General features: G+C 40.3%; 1 protein-coding gene across 5 annotated transcripts in view; it reads right to left on the reverse strand.

The window, feature by feature from the left end:
• EIF2B3 (eukaryotic translation initiation factor 2B subunit gamma) overlaps positions 1 to 27,105 on the reverse strand; it is a 169,744-nt gene that overhangs the window by 26,539 nt on the left and 116,100 nt on the right. For all 5 annotated transcript variants that reach the window (XM_067725914.1, XM_067725911.1, XM_067725915.1 and 2 more), the window contains 4 exons: positions 12,610 to 12,737; positions 11,269 to 11,459; positions 9,347 to 9,424; positions 8,638 to 8,786 (listed from right to left, as the gene is read on the reverse strand). In XM_067725914.1, the coding sequence (XP_067582015.1) occupies positions 8,638 to 8,786; positions 9,347 to 9,424; positions 11,269 to 11,459; positions 12,610 to 12,737 (546 nt within the window). The remainder of the gene's footprint in view (positions 1 to 8,637; positions 8,787 to 9,346; positions 9,425 to 11,268; positions 11,460 to 12,609; positions 12,738 to 27,105) is intronic.

A 27,105-nucleotide genomic window follows, 5' to 3' on the forward strand; every position in this document is an offset into this window, starting at 1 on the left:
CATCTTAATTTTTCAGTTTTAAGCATTGTCAATAGACTTCCCACAATGGAAGATGACGATTTAGCTTTCCTTTCTCCCCACCACTGCTCCCTTTTTCCCTTCCTACCCTTCAACCTTTCAATATAGCTATAGCATAATTTTGGTCAATGCTCACTGTTTATTATGACTATGTTAATTCTATTTCATAGTTGAGCCACATAGCAAACTCTGATGCCTTCTCCTTTTTTGTACAACTTTTTTAAAAACAGAGTTAATAACTGTTTTGTTTTTGTTAGTGTTCTACTAATTCAAACCTAACTTTTAGCCAGTTGTCTAAATTTTTCAAGATGTTTATATATATCTGTCTTTTTATCAGTTTCATCTTCCTAAATAAGTGTTTCCCGGATTCCACTCTGGACTAACTGCTCCCCTCCCTTTATGCTTCATGCATAGCAGTCACCCTTGGATCTGCCTTCACTGTCACCTCATGGATTCTTTTTGCCTTATTCTGAGTTGGATCTCTTGTTTCTCATCTATCTCCTTTTGGTTTACTTTTCATTTTGGTGGGATACACCTTTTCATGTCTGAAAATGTCTTTATTCTACTGTCACACTTCATTAACACTTACCTTGAGTACGGAATTCTAGGGTGAAATTAATTTTCCTTCAGAATTTTGAAGGGATTGTTCTATTATCTTCCAGTTTTCATTGTTGCTACTGGTAAGTCCAAAGCCATTCCGGTTCCTGATTAGTTGTATATGACCTATTATTCTCTCTTTGTAAGTTGGTAGCATGCTTTGTCTCTGACATTCTGAAGTTTCACAGTGATGTGGGTTTATTTTTAGCATTGGGCTGGACCCTTAGTAGGCCCTTTCATTCTGTAAATTCGTATCTTTCAGTTCTGGGACATTTTCTTTTTTTAAAAAAAATTTTATTTATTATTTTTTGGCTGCATTGGGTCTTCATTGCTGTATGTGGGCTTTCTTTAGTCGCGGCGGGTGGGGGCTACACTTTGTTGCAGTGCGTGGGCTTCTCATTGCGGTGGTTTCTCTAGTTGTGGACCACGGGCTCTAGGTGCACAGGCTTCAGTAGTAGTGGCATGTGGGTTCACTAGTTGTGGCTCACAGGTTCTAGAATGCAGGTTCAGTAGTTGTGGTGCACAGGCTTAGCTGCTCCACGGCATGTGGGATCTTCCCGGACCAGGGCTCGAACCTGTGTCCCCTGCGTTGGCAGGCAGATTCTTAACCACTGCGCCACAGGGAAGCCCTGGGATATTTTCTTATATTACTTCTTAAACAATTTCCTTCTCTGATTTCTCAGCTCTCTTTTTATTTATTTATTTATTTTATTTAATTTTATTTTTTCATTTTAACATCTTTATTGGAGTATAATTGCTTTACAATGGTATGTTACTTTCAGCTTCACAACAAAATGAATCAGTTATATATATACATATGTTCCCATATCTCTTCCCGCTTGTGTCTCCCTCCCTCCCACCCTCCCTATGCCACCCCTCCAGGCGGTCACAAAGCACCGAGCTGATCTCCCTGTGCTATGCGGCAGCTTCCCACTAGCTATCTACCTTACGTTTGGTAGTGTATATATGTCCATGCCTCTCTCTTGCTTTGTCACAGTTTACCCTTCCCCTTCCCCATAGCCTCAAGTCCATTCTCTAGTAAGTCTGTGTCTTTATTCCTGTTTCACCCCTAGGTTTTTCATGACATTTCTTTTTTTCTTAAATTCCATATATATGTGTTAGCATATGGTATTTGTCTCTCTCTTTCTGACTTACTTCACTCTGTATGACAGTCTCTAGGTCTATCCACCTCATTAGAAATAGCTCAATTTCGTTTCTTTTTATGGCTGAGTAATATTCCATTGTATATATGTGCCACATCTTCTTTATCCATTCATCCGATGATGGACACTTAGGTTGTTTCCATCTCTGGGCTATTGTAAATAGAGCTGCAATGAACATTTTGGTACATGACTCTTTTTGAATTATGGTTTTCTCAGGGTATATGCCCAGTAGTGGGATTGCTGGGTCATATGGTAGTTCTATTTGTAGTTTTTTAAGGAACCTCCATACTGTTCTCCACAGTGGCTGTATCAATTTACATTCCCACCAACAGTGCAAGAGGGTTCCCTTTTCTCAACACCCTCTCCAGCATTTATTGTTTCTAGATTTTTTGATGATGGCCATTCTGACTGGTGTGAGATGATATCTCATTGTTGTTTTGATTTGCATTTCTCTAATGATTAGTGATGTTGAGCATTCTTTCATGTGTTTGTTGGCAGTCTGTATATCTTCTTTGGAGAAATGTCTATTTAGGTCTTCTGCCCATTTTTGGATTGGGTTGTTTGTTTTTTTGTTATTAAGCTGCATGAGCTGCTTATAAATTTTGGAGATTAATCCTTTGTCTGCTTCATTTGCAAATATTTTCTCCCATTCTGAGGGTTGTCTTTTGGTCTTGTTTATGGTTTCCTTTGCTGTGCAAAAGCTTTTAAGCTTTATTAGGTCCCATTTGTTTATTTTTGTTTTTATTTCCATTTCTCTAGGAGGTGGGTCAAAAAGGACCTTGCTGTGATTTATGTCATAGAGTGTCCTGCCTATGTTTTCCTCTAAGAGTTTGATAGTTTCTGGCCTTACATTTAGGTCTTTAATCCATTTTGAGCTTATTTTTGTGTATGGTGTTAGGGAGTGATCTAATCTCATACTTTTACATGTAGCTGTCCAGTTTTCCCAGCACCACTTATTGAAGAGGCTGTCCTTTCTCCACTGTACATTCCTGCCTCCTTTATCAAAGATAAGGTGACCATATGTGCGTGGGTTTATCTCTGGGCTTTCTATCCTGTTCCATTGATCTATCTTTCTGTTTTTGTCCCAGTACCATACTGTCTTGATTACTGTAGCTTTGTAGTATAGTCTGAAGTCAGGAAGCCTGATTCCTCCAGCTCCGTTTTTCATTCTCAAGATTGCTTTGGCTATTCGGGGTCTTTTGTGTTTCCATACAAATTGTGAAATTTTTTGTTCTAGTTCTGTGAAAAATGCCAGTGGTAGTTTGATAGGTATTGCATTGAATCTGTAGATTGCTTTGGGTAGTAGAGTCATTTTCACAATGTTGATTCTTCCAGTCCAAGAACATGGTATATCTCTCCATCTATTTGTATCATCTTTAATTTCTTTCAACAGTGTCTTATAATTTTCTGCATACAGGTCTTTTGTCTCCTTAGGTAGGTTTATTCCTAGATATTTTATTCTTTTTGTTGCAATGGTAAATGGGAGTGTTTTCTTGATTTTACTTTCAGAGTTTTCATCCTTAGTGTATAGGAATGCCAGAGATTTCTGTGCATTAATTTTGTATCCTGCTACTTTACCAAATTCATTGATTAGCTCTAGTAGTTTTCTGGTAGCATCTTTAGGATTCTCTATGTATAGTATCATGTCATCTGCAAAGAGTGACAGCTTTACTTCTTCTTTTCCGATTTGGATTCCTTTTATTTCCTTTTCTTCTCTGATTGCTGTGGCTAAAACTTCCAAAACTATGTTGAATAATAGTGGTGGGAGTGGGCAACCTTGTCTTGTTCCTGATCTTAGTGGAAATGCTTTCAGTTTTTCACCATTGAGGATGATGTTGGCTGTGGGTTTGTCATATATGGCCTTTATTATGTTGAGGAAAGTTCCCTCTATGCCTACTTTCTGCAGGGTTTTTATCATAAATGGGTGTTGAATTTTGTCAAAAGCTTTCTCTGCATCTATTGAGATGATCATATGGTTTTTCTCCTTCAATTTGTTAATATGGTGTATCACATTGATTGATTGGCATATATTGAAGAATCCTTGCATTCCTGGAATAAACCCCACTTGATCATGGTGTATGATCCATTTAATGTGCTGTTGGATTCTGTTTGCTAGTATTTTGTTGAGGATTTTTGCATCTATGTTCATCATAGATGTCTGGTTGTCTGGTTTTGGTATCAGGGTGATGGTGGCCTCGTAGAATGAGTTGGGGAGTGTTCCTCCTTCTGCTATATTTTGGAAGAGTTTGAGAAGGATAGGTGATAGCTCTTCTCTAAATGTTTGATAGAATTCGCCTGTGAAGCCGTCTGCTCCTGGGCTTTTGCTTGTTGGAAGATTTTTAAACACAGGTTCAATTTCAGTGCTTGTGATTGGTCTGTTCATATTTTCTATTTCTTCCTGATTCAGTCTTGGCAGGTTGTGCTTTTCTAAGAATTTGTCCATTTCTTCCAGGTTGTCCATTTTATTGGCATAGAGTTGCTTGTAGTAATCTCTCATGATCTTTTGTATTTCTGCAGTTGTTACTTCTCCTTTTTCATTTCTAATTCTATTGATTTCAGTCTTCTCCCTTTTTTTCTTGATGAGTCTGGCTAATGGTTTATCAATTTTGTTTATCCTTTCAAAGAACCACCTTTTAGTTTTATTGATCTTTGCTATCGTTTCCTTCATTTCTTTTTCATTTATTTCTGATCTGATCTTTATGATTTCTTTCCTTCTGCTAAGTTTGGGGTTTTTTTGTTCTTCTTTCTCTAATTGCTTTAGGTGCAAGGTTAGGTTGTTTATTCGAGATGTTTCCTGTGTCTTAAGGTAGGATTGTATTGCTATAAACTTCCCTCTTAGAACTGCTTTTGCTGCATCCCATAGATTTTGAGTCGTCGTGTCTCCATTGTCATTTGTTTCTAGGTATTTTTTAATTTCCTCTTTGATTTCTTCAGTGATCACTTCATTATTAAGTAGTGTATTGTTTAGCCTCCATGTGTTTGTATTTTTTACAGATCTTTTCCTGTAATTGATATCTAGTCTCATAGCGTTGTGGTTGGAAAAGATACTTGATACGATTTCAATTTTCTTAAATTTACCAAGGCTTGATTTGTGACCCAAGATATGATCTATCCTGGAGAATGTTCCATGAGCACTTGAGAAAAATGTGTATTCTGTTGTTTTTGGATGGAATGTCCTATAAATATCAATTAAGTCCATCTTGTTTAATGTATCATTTAAAGCTTGTGTTTCCTTATTTATTTTCATTTTGGATGATCTGTCCATTGGTGAAAGTGGGGTGTTAAAGTCCCCTACTATGAATGTGCTACTGTCGATTTCCCCTTTTATGGCTGTTAGTGTTTGCCTTATGTATTGAGGTGCTCCTGTGTTGGGTGCATAAATATTTACAATTGTTATATCTTCTTCTTGGATCGATCCTTTGATCATTATGTAGTGTCCTTCTTTGTCTCTTCTAATAGCCTTTATTTTAAAGTCTGTTTTGTCTGATATGAGAATTGCTACTCCAGCTTTCTTTTGGTTTCCATTTGCATGAAATGTCTTTTTCCATCCCCTTACTTTCAGTCTGTATGTGTCTCTAGGTCTGAAGCGGGTCTCTTGTAGACAGCAGATATATGGGTCTTGTTTTTGTATCCATTCAGCCAATCTGTGTCTTTTGGTGGGAGCATTTAGTCCATTTACATTTAAGGTAATTATCGATATATATGTTCCCATTCCCATTTTCTCAATTGTTTTGGGTTCGTTATTGTAGGTCTTTTCCTTCTCTTGTGTTTCTTGCCTAGAGAAGTTCCTTTAGCAGTTGTTGTAGAGCTGGTTTGGTGGTGCTGAACTCTCTCAGCTTTTGCTTGTCTGTAAAGGTTTTAATTTCTCCATCAAATCTGAATGAGATCCTTGCTGGGTAGAGTAATCTTGGTTGCAGGTTTTTCTCCTTCATCACTTTCAATATGTCCTGCCACTCCCTTCTGGCTTGCAGAGTTTCTGCTGAAAGATCAGCTATTAACCTTATGGGGATTCCCTTGTGTGTTATTTGTTGTTTTTCCCTTGCTGCTTTTAATATGCTTTCTTTGTATTTAATTTTTGACAGTTTGATTAATATGTGTTTTGGCATATTTCTCCTTGGATTTATCCTGTATAGGACTCTCTGTGCTTCTTGGAATTGATTAACTATTTCCTTTCCCATATTAGGGAAGTTTTCAACTATAATCTCTTCAAATATTTTCTCAGTCCCTTTCTTTTTCTCTTCTTCTTCTGGAACCCCTATAATTCGAATGTTGGTGCGTTTAATGTTGTCCCAGAGGTGTCTGAGACTGTCCTCAGTTCTTTTCATTCTTTTTTCTTTATTCTGCTCTGCATTAGTTATTTCCACTATTTTATCTTCCAGGTCACTTATCCGTTCTTCTGCCTCAGTTATTCTGCTATTGATCCCATCTAGAGTATTTTTCATTTCATTTATTGTGTTGTTCATCATTGTTTGTTTCATCTTTAGTTCTTCTAGGTCCTTGTTAACTGTTTCTTGCATTTTGTCTATTCTATTTCCAAGATTTTGGATCATCTTTACTATCATTATTCTGAATTCTTTTTCAGGTAGACTGCCTATTTCCTCTTCATTTGTTAGGTCTGGTGGGTTTTTATCTTGCTCCTTCATCTGCTGTGTGTTTTTCTGTCTTTTCATTTTGCTTATCTTACTGTGTTTGGGGTCTCCTTTTTGCAGGCTGCAGGTTCGTAGTTCCTGTTGTTTTTAGTGTCTGTCCCCAGTGGCTAAGGTTGGTTAAGTGGGTTGTGTAGGCTTCCTGGTGGAGGGTACTAGTGCCTGTGTTCTTGTGGATGAGGCTGGATCTTGTCTTTCTGGTGGGCAGGTCCACGTCTGGTGGTGTGTTTGGGGGTGTCTGTAGACTTATTATGATTTTGGGCAGCCTCTCTGCTAATGGGTGGGGTTGTGTTCCTGTCTTGCTAGTTGTTTGGCATAGGATGTCTAGCACTGTAGCTTGCTGGTCGTTGAGTGAAGCTGGGTGCTGGCGTTGAGATGGAGATCTCTGGGAGATTTTTGCCATTTGATATTATGTGCAGCTGGGAGGCCTCTTGTGGACCAGTGTTCTGAAGTTGGCTCTCCCACCTAACTCCTGGCTGCAGCACCAAGAGCCTTTCATCCACACGGCTCCTTAATTTGGGATGATTCATTGTCTATTCATGTATTCCACAGATGCAGGGTTCATCTAGTTGATTGTGGAGCTTTAATCCGCTGCTTCTGAGGCTGCTGGGAGAGATTTCCCTTTCTCTTCTTTGTTCTCACAGCTCCCAGGGGCTCAGCTTTGGATTTGGCCCCGCCTGTGCATGTAGGTCCCCGGAGGGCGTCTGTTCTTTGCTCAAACAGGACGGGGTTAAAGGAGCCGCTGATTCGGAGGCTCTGGCTCACTCAGGCTGGGGGGGGGGGGGGGCGGGTAGGGAGGGTCACGGAGTGCGGGGCGGGCCTGCAGCGGCAGAGGCCAGCCTGAGGCGCACTGTGCGTTCTCCCGGGGGAGTTGTCCCTGGATCCCGGGACCCTGGCAGTGGCGGGCTGCAGAGGCTCCCCAGAAGGGGGGTGTGGATAGTGACCCGTGTTCGCACACAGGCTTCTTATCTCAGCTCTCTTTTTATGGAACTCGTATTCAGATGTTAAGACATCCTGGACTAGTCCTCTAATTTTCTATCATTTCTCTTCTATGTTCCATCTCTTTATCTTTTTGTTCTACTTTTTGTGAAATTTCAAATTTACTGTCCAATTCTTTTATTGAGGTTTTCCTTTTTGTTATCATATATATATATATATGTATATATATATATATATGTGTGTATATATATATATATATATATATATATATATATTTTTTGCGGTATGCGGGCCTCTCACTGTTGTGGCCTCTCCCGTTGCGGAGCACAGGCTCCGGACGTGCAGGCTCAGTGGCCATGGCTCACGGGCCCAGCCGCTGCGTGGCATGTGGGATCCTCCCGGACCGGGGCATGAACCCGTGTCCCCTGCATCGGCAGGCGGACTCTCAACCACTGCGCCACCAGGGAAGTCCCCTAGCCTAGTGGTTTTTAAAATTTGTTTTACAGATCAGTTTTCACATTCTATAGGAAGGATAAGTGCCCCTTCCCCACTGTATTCCAAACAACTGTGTTTTTACCAGTTTTAAATAATGAGTTTCTGCTTAAGATTTATCTTAAGAAAAAGTTTCCTTTGTAAGAAGTCTGAAAACCATTGGTAACATCTTTCCTGTCTTCCACCACTAATGTTTGCATTTTACACAAGGAAGAAACCTGAGGTCCATACAGAGGAAGAATCTCATTAAGCATCATTCAAGTCTTACTCCAAGTTCAGGGTGTTCATAAACTAAGATTTTAGGACATTCTAAAGCGTCTTAAAATGGGGAAAGATTCTCTATAACCTGTAACAGAGAAGCTCTCCCTCAAAAATGGAAAGTGTCTTATATGTCCATTCCTCCTAGGCCTCTGCTTTCTTCAGGGCTGCTGTGGGATACTGAGATAGGGGAAGGTGACCCTTAGACAGTGGTACAGTGTCATTCCAGTCCTGCCAGTGGCTCACTACTGTGGCCATCCCATCAAGTAGAATATCAAAGCAAGAGAAGGCAGCTTCTCCCAGGACTACAATTGTCATAAGTATGAGAAGACTGATGGAAATGCTTTCAGAGACCACATTAAATAGTATGGAGCCAAAACCAAGGCCTAGGCACTATTCCTTCTTTCATCCTTTCTCCTTTCTTCCTCTCCCCAAGCTGACCCCTTTCCTAGGCTGGACTGGCCTCCAAAGCCTCCCAGAGATACCAGGGGCCTTGCCTCAAGTGGGTACAGGGGGCAACATACCCTTCCTCCACGGTAACTGAGTTCATGAGAAGGCAACTGGTGACAGTCACTCTATCTCTTATGACACAGGATGAACCAATGACTGAGTGCTTAATGGATGACTTCTCTCCAACCTGTGTATCTGGCCCAATGAGGCTGTCAACTCCAACCTGCAAAAGGCAAATATAAATATAAAAACTTGTCCACCCATCTCAACCAACTGCAAACCAACCCTCCAGATCCCTTGAGCTGGGTCTAATGGGATCTTTCCCAAAGACACTTTAGCAAGAGGGATCATCATCAGTATTTCTCAGGGCCACAAGGTCATATAATATCTCTGAGACCAATTCAAACTTACACACTCTTGCACTTGTGTATATAGACGTGCTCTCCTGAAGACAGTGCTCAAATCAGGGTAAGAAGAGGGATAGAGATGGAAAGCTCCTGTGTCTGAGTCCAAAGACTATATAACGGACCTTCCTTAGAGGGTCTGTGTGGCTGGGCTCAGCACCTGTCCAGGCAATCTTCCTGAGTGCCTGGGCTGGAAGGTAAGATTTTATAACCAGAACTCAATTTGGGATTTCCCTGGGGCCAATGAGGTTCAGGGATTGACCTGAGGAGAAGCTGGGAGAAGCTGGTTTGGGGAGAAGCCCCAAACCAGCTTCTCAAGAACAAGCCTCAGAATACCCAGACACTGTCCCATAACTGCCCTGTCCAAGCTAGCACTTACCAGGTGTTTGCTGACAATCTGGGCTGATGAATGGACCAGTGATTCTTCCGGACAGATAACAGGTAGCAATTTGGACACCTTGAGGAAAGAGGTTTGGTCACTAAACACAGACCAGAAAACACCTGAAAGCACCTTAAGTAGAACCCTGTGTCCAGCAGAGATGTGGGGAGTTCGCAGCCACAGCCTCCTGTCTGGATGAGGCAGGCTGATGCATTTCCCCTAGGACAGGGATTGTTTACACAGCAGCTTCTAGATAATCTTATCCTCAGTTTCCTAGCTGAGAGTCTCCTCCCTGAAAGTAATGCCACCTCCCTCAGCTGGGAGGCTGTGAGACAAGCCTTTGAGATACCCAGGCAGCACTTGGGAGAGGAGGCCTAAAGAGAGCAAGAAGCTTCCTGAGGCCTGACCACAGTCATGCTAGGTTCCCGCTCACCTCCTGGACCACAGTGGCCATGCACGAGGTGAGGACGGGAGTAATGTTAGACAACTCCACAATCAGGACAGACCCTGAGAAGGCATCCATGTTCTTCACCAGGCAAAATAAAATGCTGAAGGGGAAATTCACACTATTCTCTTTCCAGTATGAGAAAACTGAAAACGTTATGGGTATAGAGTGTTTTATCTCTGGACCCATTAGGAAGGCACAGATAGTGTGTCTATCTGTGATTCTCCAGCATGGGCAGAATGCTGGTCGGAGCACTGTGTGTGGTAGTCACACTAGCTGAGGGAGGCCTTGCTAGACTGGCTACAATGGAGATGTGAAGGCTAATCCCTCAGTCCCTATCCCTGGGATCTCCTCTATTACACTTCAGCCAAGGCCATTCAGGCCTGTCTGATGCACAGCCCCTGCTGACACTTCAGAGGATACTTCTCTGGCCTCAGGCTATCTGTGGACTTGCTTTCAGACCAGTCGGACTCAAGTCATAGAATTGAAGAAAGAGAACTCAAAGTCAAATTAAGGAAGCTTTCTATACCTTTAACCCTAAATTGGGGCTAACTTTACCCAGGACTGCTGTGAGCAAACATTGGACTAGTTGTGATTTCTCATAAACTCTCTAGCTTGGATTCCCTTGGATTTAACCAATCCAGGTTGAGGCCAGATTGAGGTCTGGGGCTGGGACCATATCTACCACATGGTGTGGGTCCTGAAGATTCTTGAGTCAGGTTTTCTTCAGGGATTCAATCCCAATCCCAGTGTTCCCTTCCTCCTGTGCCTGCTACACAATAAAGAGCTCCTGCACATGCTCGGCCTCTTCACTGTCCCCTTCTTCACCCCTTGCCTTAACTAAAACCTGGCCTGCCTTTAGGGCACTGCTTCCCCTTAAATAGAAGCTGCTCATTCTTCATATCTCACAAACCTCAGGATTAAAAGGGTGGATTGGCAAGACTCCTCATGCTCTAATGCTGTTCTCCAGATACTTCTCTCTCATGGGCATTCCTTCCTTGATGCTTTGCCATCTGGCTACTCTATACTCTGCTCCTTTGCCTCCTTAAGAAAGCTTCCTCTGTGTGCCTATGTTTACATCATCACAGTAATGATTACACAGTATTTATCTGCTTGTTTATGAAGTGCTGTAGATATCCCCATGCCGAGCAGAACAGGAGAAGGCTGTTCAAGCCACAGGCAAGAAATTAAGCCTTCTTGGAGATCTTGGCCTTTCTTTGGAGCCACAGAGGCTCTGCCTCTATGGACCAGACCCCTCACTTCCCCTTTTGCTGTACTTGGGTACCCCAATGGTTTCTCCTGACATGCCAGGTCTTGTTCAACCTTGAGAGGGACAAGGGAATGAGAATGGAATGAGAGGGAATGAGAGGGATTCTGAACAAGTCACTGTGTATCTAATGAAGAAATAAGACAAAAGGCTCAGTCTGTTCCTGGGACAGGAACTCCCACGATTTCTCTTCTGAACCCATCCTCTCACCTGTCTGTTGGCTTCCATGTAGAGTCCTAGGGTGCTCACTCGAGAGCAGAGCCCCTCTTTCATGATGTGGACGTAACAGCGCACCTGTGACCTGGACAAATCTTCCCAGCTGTCTCCTCGACAGGCATTCCAGCAGGCATCATAGGGAGCAAAGGTCAGCGTATTGGCTTCTTTTATAAAACTGTAAATATCTTCAGAACAAAAACCCAAACCGAGCAGGTACATGAGAGACATGACAGAGAGGATACAGAATCAGTCAAGTTTTGAAAGAGGGTACAGCTTAAACCTCTTCCCCCGCAATGCACCCATGCCGCATGTACCCTGGGAAAATCCCACTAAAACCTGAAAGCCTAAGTCAAATTAAAAGAGGCAATGTGCTTTCCTGTACATCTGAAATACTGTATGATATAAAAATGCTTAAAAAGAGGTCCTACAAGCAAGTTTGACCGACAAGCAAGCACTACTAGGGAAAATAAAATAGATGACTCTTGTACACCATGGAGTAGCAGAAGCAACTGTCCAGGCTTTAGTGACCAGCCATGCTGGCTTTGTGCTGCTAGCCTCCATTATCATATCAGATAGTTGTGCTATGAGAGAAATAGCACAGGACTTGGGCCTCAGTTTTTCAACTCGTACAACAATCATTTGAAATCTTTTATTTTATGGTAAGAAAACTGGGGCTCAGAAGACTAAATAACCTGCCTTAGGTCATAGAGCTAAAAAATGGCAGAGTAAAATTTCAAACCCAGGTCTGAGATGCTAAGCCCTGATATCTTAACCATCATGCTATACTGTCTCCATTTATTCCTTTGATAAGTACATTTTTTGGAACATCTACTATGAGCCCAGGACTGGGCCAGGGACCAGGCAAGGATATGAGAGCAAACAAGACTGACCTCGTCCCTACATCCTGGAAAGGTGATAGTCTGTTGGCTCTGGTTGGACTGTCATTATACAGCCCTTCACCTTTCTTCCCTTGACAGGAGAGGCTGAGTTTAGTCAGGGGTGGGGCCCCCAGAGCCTAGAGAATAGGGGAACTGAGAAGTGGTGCGCAGAGTTCAAAGTCAAAAAGGTCTAGAGAGGAACACAGCCAAACCAGAGCTGTTAACCAGAGAATGGACCTGAGGTATGATTAGCCTGTCCCTGAAGAGCACAGTGACAGGATTTGCTTGAGCAAGCCCACCCAGAGCTCAGGGAGTGGTGTCAGCTAGCCTGTCCTAACTGTTGGCTAGATGAAAACCTGATGCCTTGAGACAGGCATCTTGGGCTGGGCTAAGTTGCCCAGCCACTCTTCCAAAGGTATTGTTACCCCTACCTTACTGCACCAACTCAAGCACTGACCTAAGGACTTCAGTTCCTTTTTCTTTAGATCCTCTTCTTTTTCTTCCTGTCCTTGTTGTGATGAAGCTGAGGAGAACTGTTTTCTTACTAGGTATGGAATCAGTTCGCTCCGGATGGAAGTGATTGACCTAGGAAGAAAGAGTGGTCAAACATGAGAAATCTGACTATCTGGATCCAATCAGAATCAAAAACTGTGCATCCAAGGAAAAGGCAAATTCCTTCCTGTCATGCCACCTTGGGACTGATAGAGATTAGAAATGACAAGGATTTGGCAGTTCTGGAGAAGCAGAGGATCTACATTCTCTATCAGCTTCAGGCTGGAGGTGGGAGGGTAGTGTACTGAGTCTGAGACACCCTTTCCCTGATCTATGCAGAAAATAGTCTTTTACAAGACTTATCTACGAAGTGTGTGCCTGCATGTTTGTATGTGTGTGCGTGTGTGTGTATCTTAACATGGTGCTTTGACTATTAACTGGCAATAACCCATGAGAAGGTAGAATGCTCTGGCCTTTTGAAAAAAAGTTATTTAAAAAAACATAAAACATTTTCTATAAAGGTCTTGCATATTTTCTGTAAGATTAATCTGGAGTATCTTAGTTTTTTTGTTGTTATAAATGGCGCCTTTTAAACAATTATTTTCTTCTTCTTCTTGGTCAACAGAAACTCAATTCACTGTATTTTGATCTTGTAGCCAATTGCCTTGATAAACAATCTTAATACTAATATTTTATCTGTAGATTCTGGCAATCATACCAACTGCGTAAACAACAATTTTCTTTCTTCCTTTCTAATCCTTATTTTCCATTATCTTACCATATTGGCTAAGACCTCCAATATACTAACGCTGAATAGAAGCACTAACAGTCATCCTTTTTTTTTTTTAACTTCATAACTCCATTCATTTTATTCACTTGACCGCTGCATGAACAGACACACCTGAAATTTAAAACAAGAGCTTATACAGAGACCTGTTCTTTCTATAGGCATTAGCTCAGAATATATGTGGGTAAGATGACACAGAAAAAAGTTTAAATGTGAAATGTGAATTTAGGGCTGAGTTAAGGAGGTGCATACTCAGTCTCATATCCGGACATGCTTCAGATACCTCCTTAATGTCTATCTCCAAGACTGAAATGACTCTGTACCTCTTTGAAGACAACAGACCATTCTATCAACTCTTCATTGATGACCAGGCCTTGACTATATGGAATATTGGTGACAAACTCTCCTACTTTAACCAGCAGCCCAAGACCAGCAGGAAAATTCACAGCGTTCTGGATATCCTATCATGTCTCATGGTTCTGTTTTTCATCTAAGGATATGTGGTCTCCAGCACTGTTGGTAAATTGGATTTTCCTCAGAAACGGATGCAGCTCCAGATGCCATCAGGTGATCAATGCAGGTCCTGCTTCTGGAGGGCATTTACCTTTCTTCACCATCTCTGCTTTCAGATACCAGAGGAACTGCTCGCCTTTCAAATCATCAGATACAAATAGCGCCACCCAGGTCCAGCCAAAATGCAGCAATAACCACATCATTCCTTGAGCCAGGGAGCTGTCCGTAGTGGCCATCTGATAGAGCGATGAGAACTGGTCTTTATCACCCAGGATGGGATCAAAAGGACCATATGTGACCTGTGGGCTTCTGTAGAGCTCCAGAACTGTTCCAATCTCGGCTGAAAATGCCAACGCGGTTCCTGTAACAATGGCCACAGATTTTCTCTGTCCCTGGCAGCTGTAGTTAGGGAGAGTCTGATTTCCTCCAGAGAGCCCAAACAGGGCACTTTCCAAGGTCCTCTGGTCTCTGGGAAAGGCATTGTAGAGGTTGAAACCCAAGGACAGACTGGGGAGCAGATGGGAGTCCTTATTGATTTCCTCAATGGCAAAGAGAAATGCCAGGACGTATTGGTAGTTCTTCCAAAGCCACCTGGTCACACAGAAATCCACAGGTCAGTGAGGACAGGTGAAACTTGAGGCTGGTTTCAACTCAAACTTGAACTCCGGAGATAACTTGTCTTTAAGTTCATCCAGGGCTTTGAAGACTGTAAGGCCCTAGAGCAGGGTTTCCAAACCCGGGCACTATAGATAATGCTTTGTCACGCGTGCTGTTCAGTGCGGTGTAGGCTGTCCAGCAGCATCCGTGGCCTCCACACACTAGATGCTACTAGCAGCGCCTCCCATTTGTAACAACAGAAACAATGCCTCCGCACGTGACTAAAAGTCCCCTGGGGGCAAAGCCATACCGGTGAAAGGATAGGAAGAGGGGGAACTCTGAGGAGGGGACGGCGGCCCCCAGAGCTAGGAGGAAACAGAGGCTCTGGGCCAACCAGTGGGGTGAGACTGAGGCCCCAGGGCTGGAAACGCGGCTCGCGAGAAAGGGGGAGGAATGCCGGAGCCTGTGATGGGGGTGCCCCAGACCCATGCCCCTCCCTAGACTCCTATGGGAGCCCCGGGACTGCCCGCCGCTCAGAGTCCTGACCCTCACACTGAGGCCGAACGTACCATGTGAACCCAGCCCCCCGCGGAGAAAACTTTACACAGCGCAGTGGGCCACCCCGCAAGTCCTTCAGTCATCCTTACTTATTCTTGATTTTAAAGGGAATTTTTCTATTTTATCATTTAGACTGATGATTGTTACAGTTTTTTTTCCCTATCATCAAAGCCACCATTTATTGACTGTCCTCTATGTGTAGATATTGGGCTTCATGCTTTATAGCCAATACCTGGCACATGTTATTGGTTTTATAAATACCCTTTATCAGGTTAAGGAACTTCTCTTTTATTCCTAATTTGCTAAGAGCTTTCATCAATGAATGGGTACTGACTTTTACTAAAAAAATTTTTTTCTTGCATCTATGGAACTCAGTGTATTTTTTTTCTCCTTTATTCTGTTATGGTAATGGATTAAAACATTTTCTGACACTAACAGGTTGAATAACACTTTTCAAAGACTATATACACAATTTCTACTCTACACTCCCTCACAGTAGAGGAATTACAGGTGATTCTTCTATTTTTATGCAAATTATCAAATTTTACAACTTTAGGCTCTTCTTTAAGTTTCTTGTCTTTCATTTTCTCATAGCTTCTACAGTACTACTCTCCTGGCTTGATTCAGACTTTGCAAATTTAAAATTCATTCTGATGGGGCTTCCCTGGTGGCGCAGTGGTTGAGAGTACGCCTGCCAATGCAGGGGACACGGGTTCGTGCCCCGGTCCGGAAAGATCCCACATGCCGCGGAGCGACTGGGCCCGTGAGCCATGGCCGCTGAGCCTGCGCGTCTGGAGCCTGTGCTCCGCAACGGGAGAGGTCACAACAGTGAGAGGCCCGCGCACCACAAAAAAAAAAAAAAGAAAAATCATTCTGATGACTAAGTATTTCCCACACAGATTTCAACTTCCCTTCTACTTAAGAGTGGGCTCCCTCACATTATAACAGTTGTACTTATTTATCAATGGCTATCAAAGAATTTCCACAACAAAGTTAACTTCAATTTACTTTCATGAAATCCGATGAGTCTAGGACACCACTTACAGAAAGAAAATCAGACCAAAGATCAATGTGTAGAAGAACCTCCAGAAGGCAGAAACATTCCTGTACTATATCACTCAGATACGAGCAGTAAGCAACCTTGGTCAAGAGCTTCGGAGCTCTCTTTCATTTGGCCTCGTTGGGTCCCTGGAGGCATGGTGCTTCCTCATGGGTATCGAGCCAGGATGTTGGGTCTAAATGACCAACAATCTGTAACGGGGAAGAAGGAACCTGATCCTTAGTACAGTGAGTATGCTCCTGATTTATACTTAGCAAAGGAAATGAAAGACTACCATATGATTTTTAGTTTTCTCTCTCATACTGTGACCTTGTTAGAATTTTAAATCACTAGTTAATTAATTTAGCATTTAATAAGACTGTAGTAATATGCCAGTCACTGTTCTGTGCCTTGGAAATATACTGTTTCTGCCCGCAAAGAATTCAAAATCCAGTGGAAAGTAGCCTGATTATGGATTTAAGGAGAAGAGGAGATGAGGTTGATTAAGGAGGCAATGGAGCCAGATCATGAAAGCCTTCTGTGGCAGTCTAGACAGTTTGGACTAAGACAAGCCAGTGGTAGTTTTTAAGCAGGAAATGACATGATCAGTTTTATTTCTTAATAAGGTAATTCTGATAGCAGTGAAAATAGGCTTGGAATAAGGAGAATGAACAGAGAGACCAGTTACAAGACTCTGAAAGATGACATAATGTGGCCTGAGAGAGGGGTTAATGTATAAGCAGCCCTATAAACCTGACTGCTGCTTCATACTTCCCACCCTCTCTCCCAGCTATTCAAAGAAGCTCTGCAGGCTGACACAGGACCACACAGATGGAGTGTAGGTAGGGAGGCAAGACAGAGGTGGAGGCTGAGGAGGGTAAGCAAAATTAGGAGCCCTGGAGCTACACAGTTCATGGTTTTTGTCATTTTTAAAAGATCAAGTCAAACATCTTTGAAGAATTCTGTGTAAGCTGGAAGCTCTTGTATTGAATTTCAATGTGCTTTTTCTTCTGATCCTTTGATGGAGATTAAAAATTTCCATATAAATTCAAAGAATGAAATAACACTTACTCTTAGCTTTTTTCTCCCCTTTTAATGCTCCAAACCAGTGTGGGAAGCAAATGTTCCTTGGCCCCCTCTGGTGGAAAACAAGTCAGTTCCCTTTGAAGAAATGACAAAGCATGGACAGCTGGGGGATTTCGGAGCTATGATATTTACACTATAGGCCAAACAGAACTGTCACTGCAAGAGGCAAGCAAACAAGCCTTGGCACACAGCCCTTTTAGGCAGAACCCTTTAAGGAGACCAGACAAGGATCTGGGGAGAGGATCTGAAGCATTCCTGCCAGGTCCCACCTGCCTCTGCTGGGGCTCAGCAATCAGATCAATTCTCATAATGTGGTTGGCCTAGCAGCACAATGGAGGACAAAATTACTCTTCCTGCACTGTACTCAAACTAGAGGTAGCTCAAAGCTGTGCCAAGAAGTGGGACAGGCCACTATGACCCACTGTGAGCATCCTGACCTTGGGGCTGAAGACCAGCAGCTGGGTCCACTGTTCTGGGCCTCGGCAACCTCACATTCCCCCTTCCCTCTCATACACAGCCTTCCCAGAAACACCTGCCTCATGTCATAACATTATAAGCTCCTAAGAAATAAGAAATCACAAAGGAGAACAACAGATTTGACTATCAGATGCAAACAAATAACTCCACCAAATAAAAAAGACAAAATAATTGTTACATACAGGACAAACGATTAATATTTTTAATAGGGAAATAGATATAAATGTTCAAAAATATATAAAAATATTTTAAAGAAATAAATATCAAAAAAAGATGCAATTTCTCTCACAAGTTAGCAGATTTAAAATAATTCTCATTAGTGATAAGGGTGCTTCTCATACAATGTATAAACTGGTAAAATCTTTTCTGAAAAGTAATTGGCAATACATAACAAAGGTCTTGAAGACATTCATATTATCTTATCCTATAATTCTATTTCTATAAATCTATCTTAAGGAAAATACATCATGCTCAATAAATATTTGCTGAATAAACAACATAATCAGATAATAAAAAAGAATCTTTGCACAAAAATGTTAAATGTTAATGTTAAAAAATAGAGAACAACCAAATATCCAACAATGGAAGAACAATCAAACACATATGTAATAGAATAGCATATAGGCAAAACTCTGATCATAAAGAAGTTTTTAGGTCACAAAGAATTTTTTAATGACACAGGAAAATGCTCATGAAATAATACTGAATAAAGAAAGCAGAAAGCAGAGAGGGCAGACAGCAGAAGCAACAAGAACTACAATCCTCTAGTTTGTGGAACAAAAACCATATTCACAGAAAGACAGACAAGATGAAAAGGCAGAGGGCTATGTACCAGATGAAGGAACAAGATAAAACCCCAGAAAAACAACTAAATGAAGTGGAGATAGGCAACCTTCCAGAAAAAGAATTCAGAATAATGATAGTGAAGATGATCCAGTACCTCGGAGAAAGAATGGAGGCAAAGATTGAGAAGATGCAAGAAATGTTTAACAAAGACCTAGAAGAATTAAAGAACAAACAAACAGAGATGAACAATACAATAACTGAAATGAAAAATACACTAGAAGGAATCAATAGCAGAATACCTGAGGCAGAAGAATGGATAAGTGACCTGGAAGACAGAATGGTGGAATTCACTGCTGCAGAACAGAATAAAGAAAAATGATTGCAAAGAAATGAAGACAGCCCAAGAGACCTCTGGGACAACATTAAGTGCAACAACATTTGCATTATAGGGGTCCCAGAAGGAGAAGAGAGAGAGAAAGGACCAGAGAAAATATTTGAAGAGATTATAATCAAAAACTTCCCTAACACGGGAAAGGAAATAGCCACCCAAGTCCAGGAAGTGCAGAGAGTCCCAGGCAGGATAAACCCAAGGAGAAACATGCTGAGACACATAGTAATCAAATTGACAAAAATTAAAGACAAAGAAAAACTATTGAAAGCAACAAGGGAAAAATGACAAATAACATACAAGGGAACTCCCATAAGGTTAACAGCTAATTTCTCAGCAGGAACTCTACAAGCCAGAAGGGAGTGACATGACATATTTAAAGTGATGAAAGGGAAGAACCTACAACCAAGATTACTCTACCCAGCAACAATTTCATTCAGATTCAATGGAGAAATCAAAAACTTTACAGACAAGCAAAAGCTAAGAGAATTCAGCACCACCAAACCAGCTCTACAACAAATGCTAAAGGAACTTCTCTAAGTGGGAAACACAAGACAAGAAAAGGACCTACAAAAACAAACCCAAAACAATTAAGAAAATGGTAGCAGGGACATACATATTGATAATTACCTTAAATGTGAATGGATTAAATACTCTAACCAAAGGACACAGGCTTGCTGAATGGATACAAAAACAAGACCCATATATATGCTGTCTATAAGAGACCCACTTCAGACCTAGGGACACATACAGACTGAAAGTGAGGGAATGGAAAAAGATACTCCATGCAAACGGAAATCAAAAGAAAGCTGGAGTAGAATACTCATATCAGATAAAATAGACTTTAAAATAAAGACTGTTACAAGAGACAAGGAAGGACACTATATAATGATCAAGGGATCAATCCAAGAAGAAGATATAACAATTATAAATATATATGCACCCAACATAGGAGCACCTCAATACATAAGGCAAATGCTAACAGCTATAAAAGAGGAAATCAACAGTAACACAGTAATAGTGGGGGACTTGAACACCTCACTTACACCAATGGACAGATCATCCAGACAGAAAATTAGTAAGGAAACACAAGCCTTAAATGACACGAGAGACCAGATAGATTTAGTTGATATTTATAGGACATGCCATCCAAAAAAACAGCAGATTACACTTCTTTCTCAAGTGCGCATGGAACATTCTCCAGGATAGATCACATCTTGGGTCACAAATCAAGCCTCAGTAAATTTAAGAAAATTGAAATCATATCAAGCATCTTTTCTGACCACAACACTATGAGATTAGAAATCAATTACAGGGAAAAAAACATAAAAAACACAAACACGTGGAGGCTAACCAATATGTTACTAAATAACCAAGAGATCACTGAAGAAATCAAAGAGGAAATCAAAAAATACCTAGGGACAAATGACAACGAAAACACAACGATCCAAAACCTATGGGATGCAGCAAAAGCAGTTCTAAGAGGGAAGTTTATAGCAATGCAATCCTACCACAAGAAACAAGAAAGATTCAAATAAACAATCTAACCTTACACCTAAAGGAACAGAGAAAGAAGAACAAACAAAACCCAAAGTTAGTAGAAGGAAAGAAATCATAAACAGAGCAGAAATAAATGAAAAAGAAATGTAGGAAACAATAGCAAAGATCAATAAAACTAAAAGCTGTTTCTTTGAGAAGATAAACGAAGTTGATAAACCATTAGCCACACTCATTAAGAAAAAGAGGGAGAGGACTCAGATCAATAAAATTAGAAATGAAAAAGGAGACGTTACAACAGACACCACAGAAATACAAAGCAACCTAAGAGGCTACTACAAGCAACTCTATGCCAATAAAATGGACAACCTGGAAGAAATGGACAAATTCTTAGAAAGGTATAACCTTCCAAGACTGAATAGGGAAGAAACAGAAAATATGAACATACCAATCACAAGTAGTGAAATTGAAACTGTGATTAAAAATCTTCCAACAAACAGAAGTCTAAGACCAGATGGCTTCACAGGTGAATTCTATCAAACATTTAGAGAAGAGCTAACACCAATCCTTCTCAAACTCTTCCAAAAAACTGCAGAGGAAGGAACACTCCCAAACTCATTCTACAAAGCCACCATCACCCTGTGACCAAAACCAGACAAAAATACTACAAAAAAAATTACAGACCAATATCACTGATGAATATAGATGCAAAAATTCTCAACAAAATTCTAGCAAACAGAGTCCAACAATGCTTTAAAAGGATCATACACCATGATCAAGTGGTATTTATCCTAGGGATGCAAGGATTCTTCAATATAAGCAAATCAATCAATGTGATACACCATATTAACAAATTGAAGAAGAAAAACTATATGATCATCTCAATAGATGCAGAAAAAGCTTTTGACAAAATTCAACACCGATTTATGATAAAAACTCTCCAGAAAGTGGGCATGGAGGGAACCTACCTCAACATAATAAAGGCCATATACGACAAACCCACAGCAAACATCATTCTCAATGGTGAAAAACTGAATGCATTTCCTCTAAGATCAGGAACAAGACAAGAATGTCCACTCTCGCCACTATTATTCAATATAGTTTTGGAAATCCTAGCCACAGCAATCAGAGAAGAAAAAGAAATAAAAGGAATACAAATTGGAAAAGAAGTAAAACTGTCACTGTTTTGCAGATGACATGATACTATACATAGAGAATCCTAAAGATGCCACCAGAAAACTATGAGAGCTAATCAATGAATTTGGTAAAGTTGCAGGATACAAAATTAATGCACAGAAATCTCTTGAATTCCTATATACTAATGATGAAAAAAGTGAAAGAGAAATTAAGGAAACACTCCCATTCACCACTGCAACAAAAAGAATAAAATACCTAGCAATAAACCTACCTAGGGAGACAAAAGACCTGTATGTGGAAAACTATACGACACTGATGAAAGAAATTAAAGATGATACCAACAGATGGAGAGATATACCATGTTCTTGGATTGGAAAAATCAATATTGTGAAAATGACTATACTACCCAAAGCAACCTACAGATTCAATGCAATCCCTATCAAATTACCAATGGCATTTTTTACAGAACTGGAACAAAAAAATCTTAAAATTTTTATGGAGACACAAAAGACCCCGAATGGCCAAAGCAGTCTTGAAGGAAAAAAACAGAGCTGGAGGCATCAGACTCCCTGACTTCAGAGTATACTACAAAGCTACAGTAATCAAGACAATATGGTACTGGCACAAAAACAGAAATATAGATCAATGGAACAAGATAGAAATCCCAGAGATAAACCCATGCACCTATGGTCAACTAATCTATGACAAAGGAGGCAAGGATATACAATGGAGAAAAGACAGTCTCTTCAATAAGTGGTGCTGGGGAAACTGGACAGCTACATGTAAAAGAATGAAATTAGAACACTCCCTAACACCAAACACAAAAATAAACTCAAAATGGATTAGAGACTTAAATGTAAGACCGGACACCATAAAACTCTTAGAGGAAAACATAGGAAGAACACTCTTTGACATAAATCACAGCAAGATCTTTTTTGATCCACCTCCTAGAGTAATGGAAATAAAAACAAAAATTAACAAATGGGACCTAATGAATCTTAAAAGCTTTTGCACAGCAAAGGAAACCATAAACAAGACGAAAAGACAAGCTTCAGAATGGGAGAAAGTATTTGCAAACGAATCAACGGACAAAGGATTAATCTCTGAAATACATAAACAGCTCATGCAGCTCAATATTAAAAAAACAAACAACCCAATCAAAAAATGGGCAGAAGACCTAAATAGACATTTCTCTAAAGAAGACATATAGATGGCCAAGAAGCACATGAAAAGCTGCTCAACATCACTAATTTTTAGAGAAATGCAAATCAAAACTGCAATGAGGTATCACCTCACACCAGTTAGAATGGGCATCATCAGAAAATCTACAAACAACAAATGCTGGAGAGGGTGTGGAGAAAAGGGAACCCTCTTGCACTGTTGGTGGGAATGTAAATTGATACAGCCACTATGGAGAACCATATGGAGGTCCCTTAAAAAAGAAAAATAGAATTACCATATGACCCAGCAATTCCACTACTGGGCATATACCCAGAGAAAACCATAATTCAAAGACACATGCACCCCAATGTTCACTGCAGCACTATTTACAATAGCCAGGTAATGGAAGCAACCTAAATGTCAATCGACAGATGAATGGATAAAGAAGATGTGGTACATATATACAATGGAATACTACTCAGCCATAAAAAGGAACGAAATTGGGTCATTTGTAGAGACGTGGATGGATCTAGAGACTGTCATGCAGAGTGAAGTAAGTCAGAAAGAGAAAAACAAATATCGTATATTAATGCAGATATGTGGATCCTAGAAAAATGGTACAGATGAACCAGTTTGCAGGGCAGAAATAGAGACAGATGTAGAGAACAAACATATGGACACCAAGAGGGGAAAGTGACTCGTGGGGGTGGGGATGGTGGTGTGATGAATTGGGAGATTGGGATTGACATGTATACACTAATATGTATAAAATGGATAATTATAAAAAAATAAATAAAATTTTAAAAAAAGAAAGCAGAAAGCACTTATTTCTACAGCACCATCTGAAGTGTGTATATGTATATATAAAAATAAATAAAATGATGGAAAGAAATACACTAAAATGTTCGCAATTATCTCACAATAGTAGAATTATTGGTAGTATTTTAAAAATATTTTTTGAATCTTCCAAATTTCACAGTCATCGGCCATTCTTCCCTTACTTTCTGTGGCATCAGTCTCTTGACCTGTTCCTATTTCTGATAACTCTTTCTTTGTTTCCCCTGAAATATTTGGTGTTTCTCAGGATTTTTCTTTTTGCCTGTATTTTTCTCATGCTATTTGTCTCCCTGAGATAGATCACTTGGTGGTTTCTTTGCAGCTCATTCCCAAAGGTAGATGCATAGCCAAGACCTCTCTTCTTTAGTTTAGTCTCACATTTTCAACTGCCTGATGGACTCTGCCACCATTTAGATGACCCACAGGTACCTTAAACACAATGTCTAAAACTGAACCCATCATCTTTCTCTCAAACATGCTCCCCCCAACCCCAAACACTGATTACCTTGCTTAGTGATATGGAAATTCATTTAGTCACCCAAGCCAGAAACGTGGTAATGATCTGGACTCTTCCTCCTTCCTCTACTCCTCACATACAACCAGTCACCAAACACCGCTGATTTTATCCGCCAAATCTTTCAAAACTGTCAACTCTCCATCTCTACCGCTACTGCCTAGTCTAAGCCACTGTCATTATTTGCCTGGATTCCTTCAGCTGCTTTTAATTGGTTTCTCTTCCTCCAGTCTTACCTCTTGAAATCTATCCTTTATATTACAGACAGAACACCCTTTCTAAAGCACAATTTGATCATGTCTCTTCTTCCTTCAATCCACCCTCTTGTGTTGCAGGCACAGTGATTTTTCTAAAGTATAAATCTGGTCTTATCTTCTTAAATTTATTTAATGCTCAAGATAGTGGTTACTTTTGTGTGTTGGGGGGATAGTTGTTTAAAGGGAGCGTCTGGAAACTGGGTAATGTTCTATTTTTTGACTTGAATAGTAGTTACAAGGGAGTGTTAACTTTGTGAAAACTTACGGAGCCATAAGACTGCTCTCAAATATCATCTCTCCTTGGAAGGCTTTTGTAGCACTTGTAGGTTTCTGTACTCTCATAGCAAAGACAATAATTATATGTATTTTTTAAACATCTTTATTAGAGTATAATTGCTTTACAATGGTGTGTCAGTTTCTGCTTTATAACAAAGTGAATCAGTTATACATATACATATGTCCCCATATCTCTTCCCTCTTGCATCTCCCTCCCTCCCACCCTCCGTATCCCACCCCTCTAGGTGGACACAAAGCACCGAGCTGATCTCCCTGTGCTATGCGGCTGCTTCCCACTAGCTATCTATTTTACATTTGGTAGTGTATATATGTCCATGCCACTCTCTCACTTTGTCCCAGCTTACCCTTCCCCCTCCCCGTGTCCTCAAGTCCATTCTCTAGTAGGTCTGTATGTATTGTTTTTGAATCCATATCATGTGCGAGTTCCGTGCTAGGAAATTAATACACATATCTCAAATTCTTACAGCAATCCTCATGGTAGGTATTATGGTCCTCATTTTATAAGTGAGGAAATCAAGGCTTAGAAAGGTTAGTTATCTTGCTTAAGGTTAACACAGCTTTTATAACTGGCAGAGCGGAAACTTACTCCACATCTATCTCAAAGCCCATGACTCTTTCCACTATACCATATTAACTAGTATCCCATGTTTTCTGCAACCACAGCACTTTCCACAGGATTTAAAATTTTCTGCTTACTGTCTCTCTACCAGTAAACATTCAGTCAGTGCTAAATAAATATTTATTTGAATAAATGAATGAGTGACTGTGTGAATGATTGAGTGTAATCCCTCTAGGCCAGAAAGCTGGCAATAATTTTTCCTTCTGATTTTTGGAGATAGGAAGCAGAGCTTTCCTGATTTGGAAATGTAATGAACTCTAAATACATTTCTGTATTATTAATATTACTAGCATTAAAAATCCAACATTTGAAATGTTTTAGTTTAGTTCTGCTTAAATCTGTTATTTTTAGCATTTTGTCTTGATCTGCGATCAGGTCCTCCTTGTGGCTCTAATTTTTCAGGGGAAGTCTAAAAATCATGTCCACGGCAAATGGAAAAATTTGGCTACTTTTGCATTCTGGCTTTTCTGTCTTTGTAAGCAAATCAAAAGAGAATTAAAATCCTCTAAATGTCTTCCACTTCAAGTCAGTCCTTCAAAATATTAGTTAGCAAAGAGGTAGAACAGAAAACCTACTTTTATAGGGCCTGGAACTCAAGTCTGCAGAGGAGAATACTAAAGGCTTGGGTTTTCTTGCCTCTTCTCTCAGCAGAGCTGTAATTGGGAAGAAAAGGTGATTGCTGAGTTAACCCTATGCTTTGTTTTCAGTTTTTTATTTTTTTCTTTCAAAGAAAACAGATATAATCTGGAAGAGTAAACAGGGAATTGTTTTAGATTAAAAGGTACTGACTTTAGAACCAAGTATTTGGTATACAGTATTCTGTGATATCCTTTTCCCCTTTTTAACAAAAATACTAAAAGCTTCTATAAGAATAAATTTTCAGTGTTGGTGCATATGTCTTGAGAAAGAAAAACAGGTTCAGATCCTACAGGCTGGAGAGACTGCTTAGGCTTAGGGCAATTCAACTAACATTTTATTCATCTGAATTTATTCACTGAGTACCCAAAATGTGCCACGCATATTCTAGACAGTGGGGATATGACAGTGAAACAAAACAGGTAAATCCATGCCCTCATATGAAGTTGATGGTTTGGCTGCCTTTATATTTACTGAGCATCTACGGTGTGTCACAAGATGAATCAGAGTTGGTTTTTGTCCTCAAGGGGTTCAAAAAAGTAGTAAAAACAGACATGCAAATTCAGTTTAATAGGATGCATGTAATAATTGAAGATCATACAAGATCAGAAGAGAGAACGATCTCATGCCTAATGGAGATAAAGCACAGAATACTATGGTAGCACAGAGCAAGGGTATCTATTCTAAGTGGGGGTGAAGGGAAAAAAAAATTGAGAAAAAACTTCCTAAAGGAGTAATAGCTAGGTAAGCTTTAATGGATATTTAAGAATTTGTCAGAGAAGGAAGAAAGAAGGCAAGCACACCAGTTAAGCATTATACTTAAAGAGGAATTATTTTTAAATCCTCACCAAACTAAACACAACTTTTCTTCTGGCTTTAGACTTTCTGGTTCCATATGATTCTTCTTCCTAGGAGTGCTTTAATTATAAATATTATGCCAGTTTAACAGTCTTCTTTAAAAAGGTTATCTTTCCTACCATAATCTGGCCCATGGTCGCCTATGATAGCTTAGGCAAGGCTCAGCTGGGGGGCTTATATTTAAGTTAACTATAAGTCAATACAATGTGTTGCTAGGCCTTTGTCCCTTTTTCAGCAGCAAGTTATTTCCCAGAAGTCCCAGAGATCAAAATGAATGTAACCAAGACATCCAGAGGAGACTACCCTAGTTTAATCTTGGTAGCATCTACATCTTCAGATGTCAGTACACAGCTACCACATAACAGCTCCGGTTAGAAGGTCATATAAACCACAGATTCTTAGCTTAATTTTGTTCTG

The sequence above is a fragment of the Pseudorca crassidens genome, chromosome 2 (genome assembly GCF_039906515.1).
Source record: "Pseudorca crassidens isolate mPseCra1 chromosome 2, mPseCra1.hap1, whole genome shotgun sequence".
Taxonomy (NCBI): domain Eukaryota; kingdom Metazoa; phylum Chordata; class Mammalia; order Artiodactyla; family Delphinidae; genus Pseudorca; species Pseudorca crassidens.